The sequence below is a fragment of the Ursus arctos genome, unplaced genomic scaffold (genome assembly GCF_023065955.2).
Source record: "Ursus arctos isolate Adak ecotype North America unplaced genomic scaffold, UrsArc2.0 scaffold_18, whole genome shotgun sequence".
NCBI lineage: Eukaryota > Metazoa > Chordata > Mammalia > Carnivora > Ursidae > Ursus > Ursus arctos.
This window is the reverse complement of record NW_026622852.1, coordinates 12,963,286-12,987,123: the sequence shown is the minus strand read 5'-3', so window position 1 is coordinate 12,987,123 and position 23,838 is coordinate 12,963,286. Positions and strand designations below refer to the sequence as shown.

General features: G+C 44.1%; 1 protein-coding gene across 1 annotated transcript in view; it reads left to right on the top strand.

Annotated features, from left to right (window-relative positions):
- Window positions 1–9,403: 9,403 nt before the first annotated feature.
- SAXO1 (stabilizer of axonemal microtubules 1) overlaps window positions 9,404–23,838 on the top strand; it is a 35,878-nt gene continuing 21,443 nt past the window's right edge. The window contains exons 1-2 of the mRNA XM_026506478.4: window positions 9,404–9,441; window positions 18,995–19,197. Coding sequence (XP_026362263.2) covers window positions 9,419–9,441; window positions 18,995–19,197 — 226 coding nt within the window. The 5' untranslated portion in view covers window positions 9,404–9,418. The remainder of the gene's footprint in view (window positions 9,442–18,994; window positions 19,198–23,838) is intronic.

The following is a 23,838-nucleotide window of genomic DNA, read 5'->3' as shown; positions in this document are numbered from 1 at the left end:
TCCTGATGATGTTCACAGAGTTAACAATTCTTATGTACTTCCTGGGTGGTTTCTTGAGCTCCTGTTCAACTTTTCTTGCTACTTTTGCTACCAGATTTTTCAGCCTGGTGGCCTCTCTCCCTCCACTTCAGCAGCCTCGATTCCATGGCTCCAGCCCAGCTATTCTACTAAGGCCACTTTCCGGTCGATACAGATGTCTTTTTCTCTGCCTTCAGGCCATTCCATGTTTCTGTGGCATTTAACTGTTGAACACTTAAATCTTTTCTTCATTTGAACTTTATGTTACTGAATTTTCTTTTATTGTCAGTTTTTTTCCCCACCCTGCAACTTCTTTGTCCTGTTTCCTAAACCTAGCCCTCTTCAAGGTTTTGTCCTTGTTTCTATTATTGTGTCTTCTCAGGAACTTCTTTTATAGTTTGATGCCTTTGTTGTCATTCCAGATGTTTTCCAAATGTATCATTCCCGCAAGTCACCATATTCAATGGTGTACGGTCATTTCCACCAGAATTCCCGTCCTCCCTTTCCTTCCCTTTTGTTGATTGATTGACTGACCCACCCATCCCCACTTTCCTAGCCTGGTGTCCTTGACAGACATGGCTAATCAGTCAAGATGATCTTTCTCCCTAAAATTGGTTGTGATCTCAGGATCTCTTCACTGTGGCCCCCCAGGCACTGCCGATTGGTTCATCATTTGCAGCTGTCGTATTTGTACCGAATGGTCTTCAGGTTGCTTATTCTCCCTCATGTATTTAAGGTTTTGGCCCTGCTTTCTGTCACTGAGAATTGACCTACTGAAAGATGAGTTGCCACCAAAGAGTTCTAGTTTATAATCCCTGCCTGCTCACTTCCCTAGTACTGTGGGCAGAATAGAAGCTGGAGTTACTCAGATTTCTCACAGTGTTCTGATTCTTTTTTCTTTTCTTTTCTTTTCTTTTTTCTTTCCTTCTTTCTTTTTTTTTTTTTAAAGATTTTATTTATTTATTAGACAGAGATAGAAACAGCCAGTGAGAGAGGGAACACAAGCAGGGGGAGTGGGAGAGGAAGAAGCAGGCTCATAGCAGAGGAGCCTGATGTGGGGCTCAATCCCGGAACGCCGGGATCACGCCCTGAGCCGAAGGCAGACGCTTAACCGCTGTGCCACCCAGGCGCCCCTCTTTCCTTCTTTCTTTCTTTCTTTCTTTCTTTCTTTCTTTCTTTCTTTCTTTCTTTCTTTCTTTCTTTCTTTCTTTCCTTCCTTCCTTCCTTCCTTCCTTCCTTCCTTCCTTCCTTCCCTCCCTCCCTCCCTCCCTCCCTCCCTCCCTCCCTCCCTCCCTCCCTCCTCTCCTTCCTTCCTTCCTTCCTTCCTTCCTTCCTTCCTTCCTTCCTTCCTTCCTTCCTTCCTTCCTTCCAAGATTTTATTTTAGAGAGTGTGTGTGTGAGCAGGGGGAGTGGGAGATGGAGAGAGAGGATCTCAAGCAGACTCTGCCCTGAGCATGGAACCTGATGTGGGGCTTGATGTCATGACCCTGAGATCATGACCTGAGCTGGAATCATGAGTCAGAGGCTTAACTGATTCTTTAAAGATCTATATAGAAGAGGTAGGTAGGGAGTATGAGTCTTTTTGTCTCAAATGGGCATGAAATATGTATCTATATATGTTCAAAAATGGTCCTATGTATCAGTTAATAAAACCATTCTCACTTGTCCTTTGGCCTCTGGGTATATAATAAATATGAAAGAACAAATTTTCGTAAAAATTATGAAAATTTATAAACCACTGCAGGTAGATAACATGCACTTCAGGAAAGGTACTGGCTTTACTCATCAGCAGAGGTTAATTGGGTTGGCTTTGTGAGCTGCTCATGTTCTGGGAGATCATTCTAGAGACATGGGTTTTCCTTTGAGAAGACCCCGCCTTTAGGAGCTTAAAGTTTTTGTTATTCTAGACACCCTGGACTCTTTCTGAACTATCAGTGTGGAATATGACTTTTAGGACTGGAGGTTTGGTGATCCTTGGCAGCTTTCCCTCTCCTAGACCAAGAATGCATTTTCTGCTCTGTTTTCTTCCCTCGCACAGCAGCTGTGACAGGTCACAGGCTCCTAACTACTGGGAAAAAGGAAAAATGGGCTGCAAATCCTTTAAGAGTGTGAACTTTGAGTTTTAAATTGGATCATAACTGCAAGTCAGTTACGTGGGAGGTGATGTGGGACCGGGGGTGAACGCTGCTGCTGACCAGCTGTGTGACCTTAGGCAGTAGCTCAGCGTCTCTTGGTCTCAGTGTCCACATCTGTGTGATGAAGCTGTAGGGCTGGCTGATCTCATGGGTCCTTCTGGATCCGGTGTTCATGCTCTTTGTTTTCCTGGTTGTTACTGTTATTACTTTAATGATTTGCTCTTTAGACAGCATTGAAGTTCTGTGGAAAGGTCAGAGTTTTACACTTGATCTTAGCTAAAAGGCCGAGAAGCAATGGAAAGGTCAGAATTATAAAGAGCATTTGGGATTATATGGATTTGTTGGTTTGGTTCAGAATAGCTTTAGGGTCCTTGGGAAAGAGGAGTGTATCCTGCCTTGGAAGATTCTGAGTGAAATGAAGGGGCAGGTCTAAGAACTGCTTATTAACTGACTGCCCTTACGTTTACCAGAACAGCCAGGAAACCGAGGTATTTGGTACAGGCTGACATCCCCTGAAACCACACGGTATATGGCCATGATTAAGGGCGCAGGCTTTGGAATCAGGCAGAAGATCTGGGGTGTTAGTCCTGATTTCATTGCAGTCTGGCTATGTGGCCTTGAGCAAAATAACACCTCCTGCATCTCAGTTTCATGTTTATAAAATGGGGATAATAGTGTCTTGTTTGTAGCATTGCCTTGAGGATTAGACAGGTCAACATATAAAACTTGCAGTCCACGTGGTGGATAGTAATTGCTCAATAAACAGCCTATTAATTTCAGACTGCTTGCTTTGGACTGGGCTAGGCATTTTAATCTCCAGTATTTGATTTAATCCACATAATCCTATTAAGTAGACGTTATCTACAGATCTGGAAGAAATTGAAGCTCAGAAGAATTAAGTTAACTAAGGAAAAAAAGTTTCCTTAACATTACACAAGCAGTCAGTGGCAGAGCTAGGATTGGAAACCAGATCTTCCTGCCTCCAATGTCCGTTTCTGCCATGTGCACTGCCTCCCGGAGTGAAGGAGAGCCTTCTTCACTGCCCACACCAGGCTAAGCTCAGGGGAGTCTGGAAAACCATGGTGGAGGCAAGAGAAGTCATTGATATCCATAGATGCTATGTTGTTTACAAACAGGTTATGGTCTAAAACAGGATTAGAAGTTTCTTTGCTGGAGAAGTCCTAAGTTGTAGAATACTAGCTGTTATCCAGGCTGCTTGTTGGTGGCGGGAAGAGTTGCCATGATGAACACCTGTGCTTGCAGCCATGAGGACCCTTGATCTGAAAGTTTATAAGTAGATGCCTGTGCAAGGCCGTGCAGAAAGTGTCCTAAGAGGGGTAGGACACAGAGCCATGCACACTCAGAGAAGAGAGTGAGTCATAGCCAGTGATGGTGCAGTGGCATTTTTAGTAGCTTCTCAGGTGGTGGTGTTGGTAGGGGTGGCTTTCCAAGATGGGCCTTGAAGAAGGAGGAGCGTTTTGGGAAAGTGGAAGTGGCAGCCAAGAGAGCAGCTCCGGACAGCATCACGGGCACAGGGAGTGAGAAGAATTAGGGAAAATTCAATTTTTCGTGTCTCTTAAGGCCTCTGTTTATGTCCCAGGAAGGCAGGCCAGAGAGTCCAAGGAGGAGATAAACACGACATTAGTCAAGAAAAATATTTTGAGGGGCGCCTGGGTGGCTCAGTCCTTAAGCGGCTGCCTTCGGCTCAGGGCGTGATCCTGGGGTCCTGGGATCGAGCCCCACATCAGGCTCCTCTGCTGGGAGCCTGCTTCTTCCTCTCCCACTCCCCCTGCTTGTGTTCCCTCTCTCGCTGGCTGTCTCTCTCTCCATCAAATAAATAAATAAAATATTAAAAAAAAAAGAAAAATATTTCTAGGTATCTTTTTCTTTCTTTCACTTGCAGGGAAAACCAACATTCAAGTGTTGGCAGTTCTTTTGTCTGTACCTTCAAATTCTAGATTGTGCTTTCCAAATGGAGAAGCCACCACCACATGTGGCTACTGAGTCCTTGCAATGTGGTATTCCTTTTTTTAAAAAAAGATTTTATTTATGTATTTATTTCGTGCATGCCTGTGTGAGTGGGGGGTGGGAAGGAGGCGGAGGGAGAGAGAGACTCTTGAGCAGACTCTGCGCTGAGTGTAGAGTCTGATGTGAGGCTTGATCTCACGACCCTGAAGTAGAGACCTGGACTGAAGTTAGGAGTTGGATGCTTAACCGACTGAGTCACCCAGGCACCCCGAAATGTGGTATTCCTGCTGGAGATGTGCTGTGAATGTAGAGTACCTATCGGATTTTGAAGATGTAGTATGAAAGTGAACTATGTTGATTTTTTATACTGATTATATGTTAAAATGGACTATATTGGATTAAATATTAAAATTAATTTTACCTGTCTCTTTTTACCATTTTAATGTGGCTACTAGAACATTTTTTTAAAATGTTTTTTTATTATATTATGTTAGTCACCATACAGGACATCCCCGGTTTCCGATGTAAAGTTCGATGATTCATTAGTTGTGTATAACACCCAGTGCACCGTGCAATATGTGCCCTCCTTACTACCCATCACCGGCCTATCCCATTCCCCCACCCCCTCCCCTCTGAAGCTACTAGAACATTTAAAATGATGTGTGTGGCTCTCCTACCTGACTTGCCTTCTATCTCTCTCAGGTGATGCCATGCTAGAGGTACTTTCAATATCTTTAAAGTTCTTTCATCCATTCTATGGTTCCTTGAGACCTAGGTGTCAGGAAATGATTCTGGTCATTTGGATGTGAAAGAGAGCTAGATGCTGTCCATGGCCAGGTCGTGTCCATTGTTCTCTGAGCTTCTGATTTTTTTGTCAGCATTGTGAGGACATTGGATCAGATATTCTCCATGGCGCCTTTTATTTACTTATTTTTAAAGATTTTATTTATTTATTTGTCAGAAAGTGAGAGACAGAGCGAGCGCGAGCATGCACAAGTAGGGGAGGGGCAGGCAGAGGGAGAAGCAGACCCTCTGCTGAGCAAGGAGCCCAATGCGGACCCTCGATTCCAGGACTCTGGGATCATGACCTGAGCCGAAGGCAGACGCTTAACTCACTGAGCCACCCAGCATCCCTCCATGGCCCCTTCTAAAATTTAATTTTAAAAATTCCATGGCTCTAGCTTGGAGTCAGTGCTCGGAGTCAACTATTATTAACCTTTTCTGTGTTCTGTTGAAAGGTTTCCACTATTCCCTTTACCAAATATCAGAAAAAGGATTATTTCCTTTTTCCTGTGATCCTTTAGTAAATTCTGGAGTGGAAAGACTTTAGAAAGTTCTGGTAAGGAAGCCTCTCTCCCCTTTGCCTTCTCCGCCTAGTGGTCCCGTCAAGGCTGGTTTGAGTATGTACTCGTGAGCATGGTGGCCATGGCAGCTCCTCAAAGGATACAAATATCAGAGGGTTTGAAGAGGTCTCCTTTCTTTGGCTCATGACCATCAGGCTTTAAAGTACCCCAAGAACCCTCTTACACTGTTGGTGGGAATGCAAGCTGGTGCAGCCACTCTGGAAAACAGTATGGAGGTTCCTCAAAAAGTTAAAAATAGAGCTACCCTATGACCCAGCAATTGCATCCTGGGTATCTACCCCAAAGATACAAATGTAGTGATCCAAAGGGGTACGTGCACCCCAATGTTTATAGCAGCAATGTCCACAATTGCCAAACTATGGAAAGAGCCTAAATGTCCATTGACAGATGAACGGATAAAGATGTGGTATAAATACACAATGGAATATTACGCAGCCATCAAAAAATGAAATCTTGCCATTTGCAAGGACGTGGATGGAACTAGAGGGTATTATGCTAAGTGAAATAAGTCACTCAGAGAAAGACAATTATCATATCTCACTGATATGTGGAATTTGAGAAACAAGGCAGAGGATCATAGGGGAAGAGAGGAAAAAATGAAACAAGATGAAACCAGAGAGGGAGACAAACCATAGAGACTCTTAATCTCAGTAAACAAACTGAGAGTTGCTGGAGGGGAGGGGGATGGGAGGGATGGGGTGGCTGGGTGATGGACACTGAGGAGGGTATGTGCTATGGTGAATGCTGTGAATTGTGTAAGACTGATGAATCACAGATCTGTACCCCAAAACATATAATACATTATATGTTAATAAAAACCAAGTACCCCAAGCATGGTGATTCCACACACTTTCTTTAATCGCTGACTAGGTCCACTAAAAATTAAGAGCTGAGGTGTTTTCCCTTTTAGCAAAGGGGTGGGCAGACCAGCAAGGAGGAGATATGGTGCTTGATGACTTGAGAGGGATACTCGGGGTTTGGGGTTATAGGTAAGGCAGAGTAGGTGGTCCTAGGAGCAGACAGGTTGTGAAACATTTACTTTCAAGTAAGAATCTTTGCTACTTCAAAATGAGACAGATTTTAGTTAACTAGCAACGAGTCAAATAAAACTTGCCCTTCTCCCCATCAATAGAGAACATTCCACTTAAAGGAACATTGGTGTCTGGGTGGAAGCTTGTTGTTACATTGAAGTCCCCTCTCGTGATACCAATCACAATGTAATATTTTGCCATGAAATTTCTTTTTCTTTAGGAATAAGTCTTTATACTGTAAAGTCAAAAGAGTAACGTTATGGAAGGGGGGTTATATAAAAACAAAGTTTTACTGGTTTGCAAAACAAGGGCACTGGAGACGGAAAATATTGCTATGCCTGTGGGGTCGATTTTATTGCAAGGGCCTGAATTGAAGTTATTCTTAATAAAAATCTTGACTTTTTTCTCAGGGCGTGGTGAACAAAATAGATTGGCAGAAGGATTTTTGGTAGCCAGCAGTTCTTGGCTTTTGATTTGAGGTTTGTAGGAATCCTAAAATGATAGGGTGCTAATTGGTTCAGATTGAAAACTCAGATAATTGGACGGATTGTGAACACAGAAATGGTAATAATATCTAATGTTTACATAGCATGGGGTATGGTTATTTTGTTTACTGTGCAGACACAACAATTATCTCTTGAGTGGACAGAAGATTAAAGCACTCATCAAGTTGTGTACCCGTGATTAGGGCATATTTTATTATATATATAAAATGTTAAATACACGATCATCTTTGTCCATGAAATGCCAATAATGTACATTTTGAGAAAGGACAACTAAACTTTTATTAAATGTAAACACTGGAATTCCTACCCTAAGGACAGTATATTTATGGAAGATTTCCTTGTAAATAATTAGGAGAATCTAAAATACTTACCATGAACCAGTAGTACTTCTGTAAAAAAAAAAAAAAAAAAAAAGTAGGGGCGCCTGGCTGCCTCAGTTGGTGGAGCATGCAACTCTTGATCCTTAGGGTTGTGAGTTTGAGCCCCACATTGGATGTAGAGATTACTTAAAATCTTAAAAAAATGTGGCAAGTTTATGCCATCTTAAAGCTTTTCTGATACACAAAGCTACAAATGAGAAAAAAATCATATAGGGATTTCTCTCTTTTTCAAAAAGATTTAGAGAGCAAGGTGAGGGGGGAGGGGCAGAGGGCAAGGGAGAGAGAATCTCAGACTCCCCGCTGAGCGTGGATCCTCAGTTAAGACTGAGCCACTCAGATGCAGGTGCCCTGCAAATAGGGATCTCTTTAAAGGTACTTGATACCATGCAGTGCTATCCATATGAACCGTACAGGTGTTGATCGTTTCTCTAGGGCTTGGGAGGTTGAAGAGAAGGATGTAGTAACAACAGTGGTAGCAGCAACATTTATATGGAGGGTCGAACTTACTAACAACAGGGACAGGTAGCATGCTAATTGTTGCCTGGAATATAGCTTTAGATTAGAACAGTGATGAGTTCTCTCTCTGTTTCTCTCTTTCTCTCTCTCTTTCCCCATGTGCTGCCCCAGAATACTGTGTATTTTCGTTTCTCTAAGTAAAATCAGTATAAAAAATAGTTTAAAAATATGCCATTCTGTGCTATTCCTCGATAGCAGGAAGTTGGAAATCACTAACATGAAAGTTAGTTGATGTGCTGATGCCTGTGTATAGGCGAGGGGTGCCCCAGCTGGTCTGCAAGAACTGTATGTGGACCTATGAATAGTTGACATACTGCTTAGGTTTTGAAAGCCCCAACAGCTGCCCTTTGTCCAGCAATAAGTAGAATCATAAGGTTCATTTATTACCATGCGTGTAAAGTGGAAAAACTCACCATAGATTATAACTTCACATGATTTTCTATCCTCTGTTTGTGTAACGAGGCATCACATTTATTTAATAATGTATTTATGTATTTCATCATTTGTTCAGTAATTGTTTATGGGCAGCCTACTGTGTACCAGGCAGGGGCTCTAGCAGTGAGCAAGGTAGAAAAGGTCCTGAGCTTGAGAGATAAGACAGACCATGAACACACTCACCAGCACACCTGCCAATGACAGAGAGCAGTAAGTGGTGGGAAAGGCATGCGCTGGGATGAGAAATCCTGTGTGCGGGGGAGGGCTGGCGGGTGTGGCTTAGGTAGAAGATAACCAGTGCAAGTCTTTCTCTGGAGACAGCAGTTGAGGCGAGACGGGAATGGCGAGCCAGACTTTCCGTGTGAAATAGGTTCCCGTAGACAGTGGCGTGTAGTGGTTTTGCTCTGTGTGAGGCCACTTGTATGGAAAGGTGACATTCTGAGTTGACCCAGGCACCAGCCAATTGGGAAAGGCTCTAGTGCACAGCCCTGTGGCACGCTGTCAGGTCAGGTGTTGAACCCTAACTGCTGGGTGATTGGGAGACCAGCTGGGAGCATCACTCGAAGGGCTCAGGGCCACAGCGATTTACCCACTATGGTACCGGCAGTATTTCGTATTTAAACAGGCAGTGTGGCATCTGTAATGGTTGAATGTCCGTCATGCTTGTGTGTAATCTTGTGATTTAAGGAATTTTGTTGATTAGCCAATTGCAGTTATACATCATTAAAAAAAATTCTGGCCACTTCATAGTTTAGTAGAGAAAAGGAAAGTTAAATTCCTGTTTTTAATGCTGGCAGTTTTGTTTTGAAAGCCTGGGGTCCCATTTTGAGGCCGTGGCACTGTCAGACTGGATATATTCTTCCCAAGGAGGTAACAGAGCTAACTTCATGTCTTTTTTTTTTTTATAGGCGGCATCACTGTCCACATCTCCCTACCAAGATTTATGATAAAACAGAGAAACCATGTCTTCTCTCCGAATACACCGAGAACTACCCTCTCTATCACTCTTACCTGCCCAGAGAATCCTTCAAGCCCAAGCTGGAGTACCAGAAAGGATCCATACCCATGGAAGGCCTGACCACGTCAAGGTGAGTGCGAGTAGAATAAATATATGAATGCTCATGAATAGAGTAACGTCCGGGGCTAACGTATAATATTAATACAATGTACAGTATTAGTGCACCAGTGTACAGAGCCAGTGTATGGTATCAGAGCCTTTAATGTCAATATACTGTATCTCAGGAAGGAACTCGTGCATTTGTGAGCCTGCCCAGTTTTTCCCAACCTCCTCTTACAGAGAAAGAATTGTTACTTGCCCATCTAGGGGTGAGGAAGGCTAAAATGATCTACATAGCAAAGGGTTGGAGGTTAAGTAAAGTATAAAGAGATGAAACAGCTGGGGGGGCCGCTGCTGCTAGAAAGGGAGTTTTGGACTTTGGCACCAAAGCTCCAGGTCGGCTTGGGCAGCAAAGCGATAGTGATAGTGATGAAAGGAATCTTGAGGATACAGAGGGAGGTGTTTGGAAATTATGCTGCAGACTTTGAATTGGGATCCTCCTGAATGTTCTTCAAGAATGAACAAAGACTACAGTTGACCCTTAAACAACATGGGTTTGAACTGCAAGGGTTCATTTGCGTGTGGGTTTTTTTTTTTTCAATAAATACAGTACAATACCGTGAATGTTTTCTTTTTCTTTTTTTTTTTTTTTAAAGATTTTTTATTTATTTATTTGACAGAGAGAGACAGCCAGCGAGAGAGGGAACACAAGCAGGGGGAGTGGGAGAGGAAGAAGCAGGCTCATAGCAGAGGAGCCTGATGTGGGACTCGATCCCGGTACGCCAGGATCACGCCCTGAGCCGAAGGCAGACGCTTTAACGACTGCGCTACCCAGGCGCCCCCGTGAATGTTTTCTCTCATGATTCTCTTCCTAACTTTTTTTGTAGCATATTTTATTGTAAGAATATGGTATATAATACATATCATGTATAAAACCTGTTAATTGGCTGTTATTGGTAAGGCTTCTGGTTAACAGTAGGCTATTAGCAGTTTGTTTTGGGGAGTCAAAAGTTATACGTGCATTTTTGACTGTATCGGAGGTCAGCATCCCTTACCTCTGCATTGTTCAAAGGTCAGTGGTATTTCCTTTTAAATTGCTCTTGACCTCCAAACTCAGATTCTTTAGAGAATCCAGTTTTAGAGGCTGAACCACCTGGCTTACTGTAGTAGGGTTGCCGAGGTATCTATATTGAAACGGTGGGGAAACTGATCAATTTCAGGTCTGCTCTGCATGTTGCAAGAGTAACAGAGTCTGCCACTGACAACTTGGTTAGTGACTTCTGGGTGGTGACCTGTGACTGATGACCCAGTGGAGTAGAAACATCTTTGAGTGTAGTTGAGCAGTGTCTCAGATTGTATACTTAGAGCCCAGATGAGACCTGAGAGAGGGATGCCTTCTCTGTCTCTGGTATTCCTCATCCCTGCAGGGCAGGATTGCTGGGAGGTGGGGATTATAGAGTATGTAAATTGCTGCAGCCCAGTGCTTGCACATTACAAGACTCAAGACCTGGTAAATTTTCTTCCTATTGCTCCCCCTTTGCTCATAATTTTGTGCTTTCCTAGTAAAGGTCCCAGATGATTCAGGTGAAGCAGAACGGCTCTAATTCATTCTGCCTCCAGGTTTCCTCCACGATGGAAGTGGATACATCTTCTTTTGAGATTGTGGGTTGGAGGCATGGACGTATTTCTACAAAAAGCTGCTATGTTCTAGAGTCAAAGGAAGTCCATGCATGAGTTATGAGGCAGAAAGACCCATGAAGAGATAAATGAAGCCAAAGGATTCCTGATTTTAAGGCTGGGAGGGAGTCGAGGGCCATGTTTGATGCATGACTCAGATCATCTCTTTTTTTTCCCATTGACCCCCCCCCCCCCATCAGATCCTCTTTATGCTGGACAGATATCTTACATGATTTGGTTTAAGCACAGTGTTTCTGAGTACTAAAAAAATATATTTTAGGCAACCTTTTTTCAACCTATGGCTTATAAAACAATATGAGTTTGGGCTTCATTTTACCAAGAAAACAGCACTCTTAGATTCTAAGAGTCTAGAGACCGCAAGAGACATGTACCATTCCTGAGCACTGCTTTTTCCTTGTAAGAAACCATGGTCAGTGCTGATGAAGAGTCCTAGGCGTATGTATAAGAGACATGTAATGGGTAGAGAAAGATGGAAGTAACATTGAGGAATAATTCGCAAATATCACATTCAGCCTCTAGGTGCTGGTCTTCTCTTCATACCCAATGAGCAGGAAATTGAGAGCAAGGTGTGAAATGTAAAGTACAGGACAGCTTCAGATGTTGTTACGTTAGGGGTGTGTTTTCTGTCTTAGAAAATACAGAAAAGGACGCCTGGAGGGTGGATGTTGAAGGCTGCTCTTTGTTGCCTACGAGCTTAGGAGGATGAGGACAAATCCTCTCTCTGCAGCAGCAGCCCTACCCCGTCACCTAGCTCTAAGGTCCCCAGATAGAGCCCCACATGCCTTCCTGCCTCCTGATGATGCTTTGCAAAAGCAAAAACTTCCCCTCTGACCTGTCCTCAATTATCCTTGACTCATGTCACTGAAAGCCATAAACCTATTACTCAGAAGTTCCCTCTGTCCCTGCCAGAGCCACAGTAAATATCATTCATGTCAAAATGTGGCCAGAGTGGAGGAGTGCAGATACTAAAAGAATTTCCAAAACAAGTTGTTCGTGACCTTAAGGGCCTTAAAAGAAAAGATGGCAGGATCGAGGTTACCCTTGGGAAGGAAGAAGAGCAGAAATGCTTCTCTCCTCTCCTTTATGTCCTTCCCCAGAGAGAGAACCGAGGGGGGAAATGAGCAGAGGGCATCTCTTCCCTCACCTGTGCTTCAAGTTAATCATATCTCAGTTCTGTGCCCGCGATGCTGGGCACTAGTTTTCAGAGACTGTGAACAAAACTATGTCCCTCTCAGGATTTTTTTTTTTAAAGTTCTAGTGAGCTTTTGTTGAGATAAATGAACAAAAGCCAAGATTTTACCAACTGTGTTTTCCGAACTGTATAAACTTAGCAAAGACTCTGGTCAGTGTACTTGTATATACAGCAGACTGTTCTGTCAGAAGAAATGTAGAGAAGTCATCATCTGAGTGCTTCACCAGAGGCTTCTGGGGAGGTGGTGGATCAGCCCTGTGTCTGCACACCCCTCTCTCTGCATGGATTGTCACTTCTCTGCCCTTAGAACCCTTATTACCTGAACATCCCTCCCACTTCTCTATGTAAAGGGACCCAGCTCAGTTTCTGAGGCTGGACATGGGGCTGCCACCTGCTGAATGAAAAGTCACATGGCTCAGGGCTTGGCTGGGCTTGGTGATTAAGTCCAGACACAAAAAACACCTGGTTTCTGGAAAGGTTATCATCCCAGCATGAGGCATGATTACAGCTGCACACAACTCTTACTGACTGTAAATCTTAGGGATTTACAGCAGGTGCCATGAGGGGAAAGTTCGTGATTTTTAGCCCTCCTTAGTATGAAGCAGTTTCTTGCAGCCCTTGGTGATTCTCTGGTACAGGATCTGCCTTTAGTCCAGATAGACGGGACATCAATTTATGAATAAGAGGTTTGCACTTCAAGCCTCATTTCCCCTTAGGCATGTCACCGTGTAAAACACTTGGGCCCCATTCTGGGACATTATTTTGTTAGCTAAGGCAGATCTCTAAGGATGGTAGAATGGATAACCTGAGAGGAAAGGGCTAAGTCTTCAAGATGGTGTTGCATCTTTATTCTCAGGGGAGTGGGACCACGGGGAGAGTGAACTAGAGGCGTAGGAGGGAAGATGGAATCAGGTTCTGACTTGATGGGTCTAGCTCAAGGGCAGAGGGCAGCAAGTTGACAGAACAGATTCCTTCATTTATTGACAAGACTCTTGTTCAACTGAATGGAATTGGGGCGGAGAGAGCTAAAAGAGAAAAGGCGTTTGGAATCCTCTTCAAATGCTAGGAAAAAAGCAGGAAAGTTGGTAGTGGGCCTAAGTCTTTCTCTACTCCATGAATTTCACCCATTTCCTGTTTAAATACATACTTCTCTCCCCAGAGCTATACCCTTGGGGATACCCCTACTCCCTTGCCCTGTAGATTGGGCCCGAGAATTAAGAAGAAATGTAAAGAGGCCTCAGCATTAGACTTGCCTGGGCAATTTTGGGGCCTTTGATGTTGTGTATCTTTGATTAAATTTGGGAACATCTTGACCCTTATTTCTTCAAGTGCTTTTTCTGTCTCTGAGACTGTTCATTTCTTTCTATCCTTTTTTTTCTGTTTTTCAAATCGATAGTTTCTATTCATCTGTCTTCAAGTTCACAGTCTTTCCTCCAACTCCATTCTGATATTAAGCCCACCCAGTGACCGTCTTATTTCAGATATTGTATTTTTCAGTCTTAGAAGTTACATTTGATTATTTTTAGATAGTTTCTATTTCTCTTATGAATTTCCTACATTTTAATTTATGATGACCTTATTTTGCTTTTTATAATTTAGCATAATTAGAATAGCTGCTTTAAAAATCTTTGTTTGCTAATTGTAACATCGGGTCTGCTTGAAATTGATCTCCAGGATTATCTTGTTTTTTCTTGAGAATGGGTCACATTTTCCTGTATGTATGTCAGTGATATTAGATTGACCCTGTACATCGTTAAAGTTAGGTTGTAAAGACTTTGGATTTTTTTTACATTCCTCCAAAGACGTTATTAATATTACTGTTTTTTAAGGCAGATAGGAGGTAATTTGATTTGCTTCAAAATGCAAATTCTGTGTTTTGGGTGGCAGTGCCAAGCTCAGTTCAGGTTTGTTGTTTTGGAAAGAGCATGCGAGCAAGGAGGGGCAGAAGGAGAGAGAGAACCTTAAGCAGACGGGGCTTGATCTCATGATCTTGAGATCATGACCTGAGCTGAAATCGAGAGTCAGACACTTAATTGACTGAGTCACCCAGGCGCCCCATCAGTTCAGTAACTTGTCTTTAGCATGGTTGCTTGTGAAGTCAGTGGGAGACCTGGGCCCAGTTTATGTACAGAAGCCAGAGCTTCCTGTCTTGGGTTTTCTCCTTTCCAGGATTTCTCCCTTACTTTCCAGCACCTGTGGTTGCTTCAGACTTGGTCGTCCGGTTCTTCAGTCAAGGGGAGGTTTTCTGTTTACTATGGGTTCTTGGCTGGCACAGACTGGAGCCTGCCTTCAGACTGGAAGCTCTGGGAAAAACAAAGATCCCACCACAAAATGGAAACTTACTCAGAGGCTCATGCAGTACCATTCCCTTCTTCTGCCTGTTGGCTTCGCTCCAGAATATGCTTACCTTGGTTGCTCTTTAGTGCTTCTAGGTAGATGTTCCTCGTATTTTTGTGCAGAGCTGATGTGAAGTGGTGACAGATGTTAGCTTCAGCTCTCGTGGGCATTGAGGAGATGAGAGAGTAAGGCAGGAGACAGATGCTGTGTAACTCGAATCCTGGAGGCAGGTCCTTAGAATCCTGTCTGTCACGGCACAGACAAGGAGGGCTCCGTGTGTCCTTATCAGGGTCAGGAGCATGAATCAAGCCCTGTGAATCCGCCTTAGGATCCTTCTCATTGTGCTGGGCTGGGCTCCCAGCCTGCCTGGGATGACGTAATGGTTTTCTTAGAGGGTGCCTTTTAATCCTGGAAAATGTTAGAATTACATGTGGAAGGCATGAAATCAAATCAGCTGTCAAAGAGCCAAACCCTGCATGGAGATTGAGAGAGAGGACAAATCATGAGGAGGAGAATCCCAGAAATCAAGGAGAGAGTGTTCAAAAGATGAGTCAGAGTATGGCTGCTTACAGGATGGTCAGGAGGGGAACAGCGTGAAGAGTAGTGACTGGATTTGGAAACCCCGCAGGACTTGGGGGGCCTGGGCTGGAGCGAAGGGTTAGCAGAACAAGATTGGATGGGGGGGAGTGTGAGTGCGAGGCGAGGAAGGCAAGTCTGTGTGTAGGCAGCCCTTCCTGGAAGAGAGGGGAGGGGAGTGGACTCCAGTGAGGGTTGTGTCACTTTATTTTTTTCCTTTAAAGTTGGGAAAAACTGAAGAACGTTTACTGAGAGGAAGGAGCTGGTAGGAGGAAAAGGTTAACGCACAAACGGACTAGTATATGGACAGGTTCCTGAGAAAGAGGGAGGGGATTTAGGATAAGGGTGAAGAGATTGGCTTTGGGGAAGAGGAGCAACTCTTTTAAAAATGGGTTCCGGGGCGCCTGGGTGGCTCAGTCGTTAAGCGTCTGCCTTTGGCCCAGGGCGTGATCCCAGAGTCCTGGGATCGAGTCCCGCATCAGGCTCCTCTGCTATGAGCCTGCTTCTTCCTCTCCCACTCCCCCTGCTTGTGTTCCTTCTCTCTCTGGCTGTCTCTCTCTGTCAAATAAATAAAATCTTAAAAAAAAATGGGTTCCAATGAATTGATTAATTGGACACACTAACAAGTACTGAAGGTTTTGGGGATAAACATCAGTAGGTTAAAAAAAAGTATTACATGGTCCCTTTATCATTGTGAAAATCTCCATTTCCCACTTCCAGGCTCAGGACCCTAGTTGGCTCTTACAGCCAAACACCTTTCCTTAGCTTTGCCTAACAATTGGAAATCAAGTTGTTATGACTTTCCCGGCAGGGCCACTTTAACCTTTGCTTAACTTGGAGTTTAACTCTTGGCCTTCCATACTATATAACTTTTATGGCTCTGCACCTAAAAAGACTTAACGTCTTTGACCAATTTTTTTCTTGGTTCATAGTCACAAGGGGCACAGGCACTAGGTAGGGAATGTAACACAGGAAGAAAGGGGTGTGTTCTTAAGAAAAAAAAACTACTAAATTTGAGCAATTTCTGGGAAGAATAAAATACTTTTCTCTTACATGACCTTAAAAGCTGTAAGATTATGTGAGATTGGGGACATGTAGTTATGTTGTGGTTAATGGTAGATTTCAGTGAATGTTCTCAACATAACAATATAATGAGGAAACACATATATTCTGATCAAATTTACTTTTTTTTTAAAATTTAAATTCCATTAGCCAACATATAGTAAATCATTAGTTTCAGAGGTAATGTTCAATAATTCATCAGGTGTGAATAACACCCAGTCTTGATCAGATTCACTCTTCAGCCACAGTAAATACTTTTGGGCGAGGTATAAATGAATTACACTTTAAACTTAAAACTTTACCACTCTCCAGAAGTAGATCACTCCTTCACCCCCGACTCCTGCAAAGATCCTTTACTTAGTTACAGCTGATCAGCAAATACAACCATAGGTATACTTTCACACGGGTATTTGAATTTTGCACCAGAGAAGGAGATTCAGTTAACATTTTCATTCCCTAAATAAGGTGAGCAAGGATTTTGCTGTATCAGTTTTTATCTTTGAGTAACCAACTTCAGGATAGCTCATGAGCTGGTGAGTTTGGTTGGCATTTATCTGCTCTTTTCCTGTGGAAACAGCAGGAAATAAAGGTATTAAGCACATTTTCATTGTCATTGAGCTTGGTGGCCCTGGAAGGAAGATTGTCACAGCCTCTCTGCGGGGGAAGTTGGTTCCCTCACTAACATCATGGCAGTAGAGGATGTCTCTGTGCTACGGGTCTCAGAACATGGCAGTCCTGTGACTGGAAAGCACTCCTGGATGCTTTGGGGTTGGGGCAGCTTGGACATTCAGCTCTGTCCTTCTTTGCTTGCCCTAGATATCTCTTGCTGTTCCTTCTTGGAAATGAAGAGGGCTGAACCGTTGGGTTGCCATCAATGAACATGGGTTTATGTAGGGATGTGTGGTCTCAGGCTGTCACCACTGCTTTTTGGATTAAGGAGAGCTTACCTCCTCCCGTTTGGGAGCACACTTTCTGACGGAAGCCATTTGCAGCTCTGCAGCCTAGGGCCACCACTTCTGGTTCCCTGCTGCAGTTGGCTAAGTATTAAACAGACACCAGCATGAGGTACTCGTACACTAAAAAGAGTAGAAATATGGAACTGACCCTCGGCTTCTTGTTTAGCCTGTTCCCTCCATAAGCCCCAATTTATACAGAGTCAGCTTCCAGATGCGTCAGGTCACTCAGCTTCCTCTTGCTATTTGCCAACATGGGGCCCTTGGGAAGGGAGCCCAGGCTGAAGACCCTATAACTGCTGCTGAGATATATTTTTAAATCTGTGCAGAGGGAGGTGCTGGGAGTTCAACTGAAGCATCTCCCATTTCCCCCTTAGAGCCCTAGAGAGACCAATTCTCCTGCTTCCTCACTCCCTCCTCCCATCCCACCAAGCACTTTCAGGCCCCAGTTTGGGTTTATTCACAACCACGTGTATAATTCATGCAAGACAGGTTACAGTGGAGCGTGTTACCTTTGTTATTCAAGCATGGCTCAGTAATGCTGCTCCAGATTTTGGCCGGGAAGTAGGTTTTATTGGTGTTTGGGCCTGATGTTTTCCTGTCCGGAAACCTCCCTCTTCCCTTGGCGAGGTTGTTTTGGCAAGCACCATCAGGGAAAATCTCCCTTCCACTTGTCCAGTTGGATAAATGGGTTCCAAGCAAAAACAGGCTGTTGTGTAAATCAGAAGCCCATGGGGGGAAATGTTTGCTTAAAAGAGTTTGCATTGAGCAGCGGGGAGTCAAGACTGCCCTGGCAGACAGTGCAAGCCCAAGCTGAGCCCTGGTTTTGCCGGGATCATTCCTGGTGATGGTGCACTTAGCATCTTGGCATCTCTGTAACTGTGGGACGTTCTGGGAAGGGAGTTCTCCTGTCTAGCTGAAGACCATCATTGCTTTTTCTGACCTATTGTTTCCATACTCCCTGAAATAATGGGAGCACTGATGCCAGAGAGCTGAGAAATGAAAGACTCCGTGTCTTCATTTATGGTTTTCTGCCCTCTGGGTTTTCTATAGGGTCAAGTAGAGGAAGGAGATCAGGCTCAGGAAGAGAAGCTATTGGGAGCACAGAAGAGGAAGTGGTGGTACCTGAAAAAGAAAAGTTAGCTCCCCAGTCAAGTGACTGGCGGGAAAGAAGGTGGAGAGAGCAGGCACAGAAGAGAGGCCTTCTGAGGGGTTCAGTGTGGGGCACGGGCGGAGGTGGGAGATGAAGCTGGGGAGGAAGGCAGAGGCAGGTCCAGGAAAGCTTCTATACCATGCTAGAGAGTCTGGTTTTATCTGGGAGATTTTTCAGGTGGGGAGTAAAATGATCCCATTTTGTGATCTCATTTCAGAGAGGTAATTCTGGGCCACACTGTGGGGATGACGTAGAAGTGGCGGGAAATGCAGCAGGAAGTCCAAGTGGTAAATTGTCACATGATCCAAGTGAGAAATGGTTAGGGTCTGAACCAAGGGGGAAAGACAAACCAATGACATGGAGGGGGGTTGCACTTGGTGAGCGATTATCTGGAGATGTGATGGTGGTGGGTCCAGGAGGGCATCTGGGTGTGTGACTGGGGTGAGAGGGTAATGGGAGGTGCCTTTTTCAAAAGTGGGAAGCAGAGGAGGAAGAGCAGTTAGGGGGATAGAGTAGAAGATGACGTCACAGCAAACATTTGTAGAATTGGGTTAAATAGAAACCCTTACAAGCCTTCTCCTGGGTCAATGGCATGCGCCTATTTTCCTTTTAGGAGAGATTTTGGGCCTCACAAAGTGTTGCCAGTGAAGCTACACCAGCCCGACCAGTTCATCCCAAGTGAAGAGAACATGGATCTGCTCACCACATATAAACAAGATTATAACGCCTACCCTGTCTGTCGAATGGAGCCCATCAAGCCTCGGGACAGCAAATACCCATGTGGTGACAAGATGGAGTGTCTGCCTACTTACAAAGGTGGGGGAGTGCTTGAGGGGCAGGTTGGGAAGGATAGGCTGAGCCTGTATGCAGGCCAGGAAATGGGTTTTACAGGTACACCCTTGGAGTGCAGGGGTTGGGGAACTACATCCCGTGGGCCAGATCTGGTCTGCAGCCTGTTTTTGTAGAGTTGGAGAGCTAAGAATGGTTTTAAAATTTTCGAATGATTAAAAAAAAAATCAGACTATTATTTTAGGAAATGTGAAAATTACATGATATTCAAATTTTGGCATTCATAGGTACATTTTGTTGGAGCATGGCCATACTCATTTGTTTACACATTATCCATGGCTATTTCTATGCTGTAGCAGTGAATCTGAGTGGTTGTGATGGAGACTGCATGGCCTGCAAGGCCTAAGACATTTAATATCTGGTCTTTTATGGAAAAGATGTGCCAACCCCTGCCTTAACTTGCTGTTAGAATTTTACATTGGGGAAGCATTTCAAGTTTAAGTTAGGTTCCATCGCTGATTGAGTGATCGATTGATTCATCCATTTAAAAAAATATGGAAACCTAATGTACATACAGAAAAATGTACAAATCTTAATTATACAGACTGATGAATTTTGAGTGAACACATTCCGGGAAACAGTGCCCAGATCAAGAAATAGAACATTGATCCCATCTAGGATAGAACCATTATGCTGACTTTTAGCACCGTAAATTAGTTTCACCAGTTTTGTACTTCATATAAAAGGGGTTGATTTATTCTTTTTTTAGAAGATTTATTTATGTATTTATTTGAGAGAGGGAGGGTGAGGAGGGGCAGAAGGAGAGAATCTCAAAAGACTCCACACTGTGCGGGGAGCCTGATATAGGCTCCATCTCACGGCCCATGAGATCATGCCCTGAGCCGACACTAAGAGCTGGATGCTTAACCAACTGAGCCACCCAAGCGCCCCTGATTCATTCTTTATTGAGCACCTGTTACATCCCAGGCATGGTATTAGGAGCTGTGAAGGAAGCAGAATGACCTGCCCTGACTTAATAGTCCTGTAGGAGAGACGGGATATGGAGTGGTAGAGACAGTGAAAGCAGTGTGGCAGTCAGTCTGTGGAGCACAAGCCACAGGTTGAGGCCATGGGGATGGAGGCCAGTAATCCCTAACTCTTCTGCTTGTGATGCACATGGGCACATGGTTGCCCTAGGAATATATGTCCAACTGTTTATGTCACATGTTGGCGGATCCCTAAATGACTGTGCTAATAGTTGGTTTTATTTAGTCAAGCCAAACATTTAGGCAAGTGGAGGTGGGAAGGCTTGTGGGGATGTAGGGAATCCTCCTGAAGTCCTTCAAGGGGCTCTAAATCTATCATCCCAAAGACACCACTCGTGGCTGAGCTTCTCTGCTTCTTCCAAGAACCTGGACTCTTGACATTTTGCCACCTCATCTTTAGTATCGTTCTCTTCCACTGTTACCCTCTGCCAAGCTGCATTTTGGACCTTGTCATACCCTGAAATGGCTCCTCCCTTATGCACCGAACATCCAGCGCTCCCAGCTTGCTCTCTCATTTATTCCCACCACGACAGTTTTTGGCCTCATTGGGATCCCCTGTCCACTGGTGCCTTAACCTTCCATCTTCCATCTCATTAGTCCCTCCATGTAGCCTATTCTCTGGTATATCATTGCAGCCCATCTTTTACTCCCTCTGTCTTCTTTCCTTGCTTCCTGCCAGCAAAGCCCGAGTCCTGCCTTCTCCATGTCTATACCTGGGTATATACCTGAGCATGTCTCCAATCTTGTCTGCTTTTATTCATTTTCCACAGAAAGGAACCAGGGAGATCTTTTTTTTTTTTAAAGATTTTATTTATTTAATTGACAGAGAGACAGTCAGGGAGAGAGGGAACACAAGCAGGGGAAGTGGGAGAGGAAGAAGCAGGCTCCTAGCCAAAGAGCCTGATGTGGGGCTCGATCCCATAACGCCGGGATCACGCCCTGAGCCGAAGGCAGACGCTTAACCGCTGTGCCACCCAGGCGCCCCCAGGGAGATCTTTTAAAAATGGCAATATGATCTGATCCCTTCTCTGCTCGAAACTCCTCAGTTACTGTGGTTCTTGGGAAAAATCTCAAATCTTTACCATCTCCTCTGGTACCTTGCAGATGCTGGTGCCTCCTCCTGGTGCCCCTCTGCTCTGGTTGCAGGACCGTCTTTCAGTTCCTTTCCTGCATTTCTTTCCTGTCTCAGGGCAGGTTGCACATGCTACTTCCTCTTTGTAGAGCCCTCCACCCTTCCCTTGTCTACCACGCATCCTTCAATGAGCAGCAGAAATAGCACAACTTTTGAAGCCTTTCTAGACCTTCTCCTGTACCAGACTACATACATCCTATTAGATGCTCTAAGAATCGCCTTGTAATCTTCTGTTTTATAATTCAATGTGTAATTTTTTTGGGTTTCGCTTAACATTTGTCTCCTTGGCCAGGCTGTAATCTCTAAGGTGGCAGGGGTATGTCTTTTTCTTTGCCAATTACCCACAATAAGGCTGGCACTAAGGAGTCATTACAACCAGATGCATGGTGGGGTGGCATTCTGGCCTCTACAGGACTCCTTCATCTCCCTTTCTATCCAGTGTTTACAGAAGGCAAGAAAGGGGGTACTATGGACCCTCCAAAGGTAGGAAGGGGACACAAAACCAGAGTGAGCCCTTATGTCTGATGGGAGAGGGAGCAGGAACTCTCGTAGGGTATGTCCAGCTACAAACTCTCCTTTCCTTCACATACTCCTTATGGGTCCCCTTGATTTATGAATCTTGATGGAGTTACAGACTCTTCAGTACAACTTCCTGCTCAGCTCAATTCCCCCTTCCCACCTTGCCCTAGGTGCAGAGAGAGGTCTGCTAGTGAGAAATACCTTTACTTACTTTAGGGTTTGATGAGGATGGAGTAGCCCAGTGCTGTTATTTAAAGAAAAGTCCTCCCTATTCCTCCTGACAAAATACTCACCACTCATACACACAGGGAAAAAACCCCACAACAATTGAATACTTTTGTTTTAATCTGTCCCATATTCCTCCCTTTCTCTAAATAGTTGCATCTCACATTGTCCTCTGCCAACCAGAGTACTATTCCACTGCTAAAACTGAATCATGGTTGACTTTTCCCTAGTGATAAAGTTAAAATTGAGAAAACCCTATTTTCTTTTCCATTTAAAAAAATTCTGACACCTATTAACTGCTCACCTACTTGCACAGAATTAATGAATAAATACTAGTTAGTCATCAACAGGACTGTTCAGAACCAGGCATACTCAGATAAGGGAGGGAGTTTGTTCTGGCTGCATGTGCACTTGGGGTTGGAGTTCATAGTTCTCCTCTGAAATTCAGATTTTAAAACAAATCAGTATTTAGCCAAAGGAAATGCTTCTGTAGTTAGATTTGACCCATAGGCGCCAGTTTACAACCTATGTGTCTTGATAGTTTTTTAGAAATAGTACTTATCATATCCAACTATTCAAGTGGTTTATTTGTTGCATTACTTCCCTATGATATAGTGGTTTTCAAAAGTGGGCCTTGACTGCCCAGCATATGTATTGCTATCGTTTAGCACTGGGGATGGCACAACAAAGGTATGCTTAGTGAGGAAATTAATGAATGAATAGTCTGGACCATTTTTTTTCTAAAGATTTTATTTATTTGAGAGAGAGAGAGAGCACAAAAGTGGTGGGGAGGGGCAGAGGGAGAGGGAGAAGCAGGCTCTCTGGTGCAGGTTCCCCACTGAGCAGGGAGCCAGATGTGGGGCTCGATCCCAGGACCCTGGGATCATGACCTGAGCTGAAGGCAGATGCTTAACCCACTGAGCCACCCAGGCGCCCCTAGTCTGGACCACTGTTAACAAGTCTCCAGGTGGCACAGTTTGGCATTAGATTTACACAGACCCCCACCTAGCCTATTACTCTGTGGGTCCTGCCTAAGAGCAGGAATGAAGCTCAGGGAAGACCCAGGACATTTACTCTCCCCTTGGGTCCGTGCTGCAAAACCTCACGCATGTGTGAGGGGGCCACACTCTTGCCTTATCACTTGGTGTATCACCTTTCCATGACTTGTTTTTTTCTTGTGGACGTTTGCTTCCTTTGGAAGTCTTTTCCATAGCAACCTTCATGGTTTTATGGACATACATGGATTCTCCCCCAAAGGAGAAGAAAAACCAAAGTCCAAGGTCATTAAATATGTGTATTTCAATGGGTGCCATCTATATTATGTCTCTATGTTCCACTTACTGTAGTTCTACAGGAAAAATATGCAAACTTTTTTTCTTCTGTTATGGCCAGCACCTTTGGTGGGGTCCAGAAAACCACCATTAAATATGCTTCAGCAGCATTTGGTTGTAATTTTGACATTTTCAAAACACTGTGCAATTGGAAAGATTGAAAGTGTAATTACTTGATGCTCAACTTTAGGTTTAGCTAAGTTTTTTTAAAAGACACATTATTGAATGGAATCCCTTCCAAAGAGATTCTTGCCAATTACCCACATGACACCCTGGCCCTGAAGGGCTTTACTGATGGCTTTTCAGGCGTGTACATAGTTTGTCATGTGGAATTCCGAGGTTTTCAGGGTCCTACGCAGGCTTTTTTGTAATACATGTTGGGTGGAGGAAGTTAGGGGGTTGGATAATAATGTGG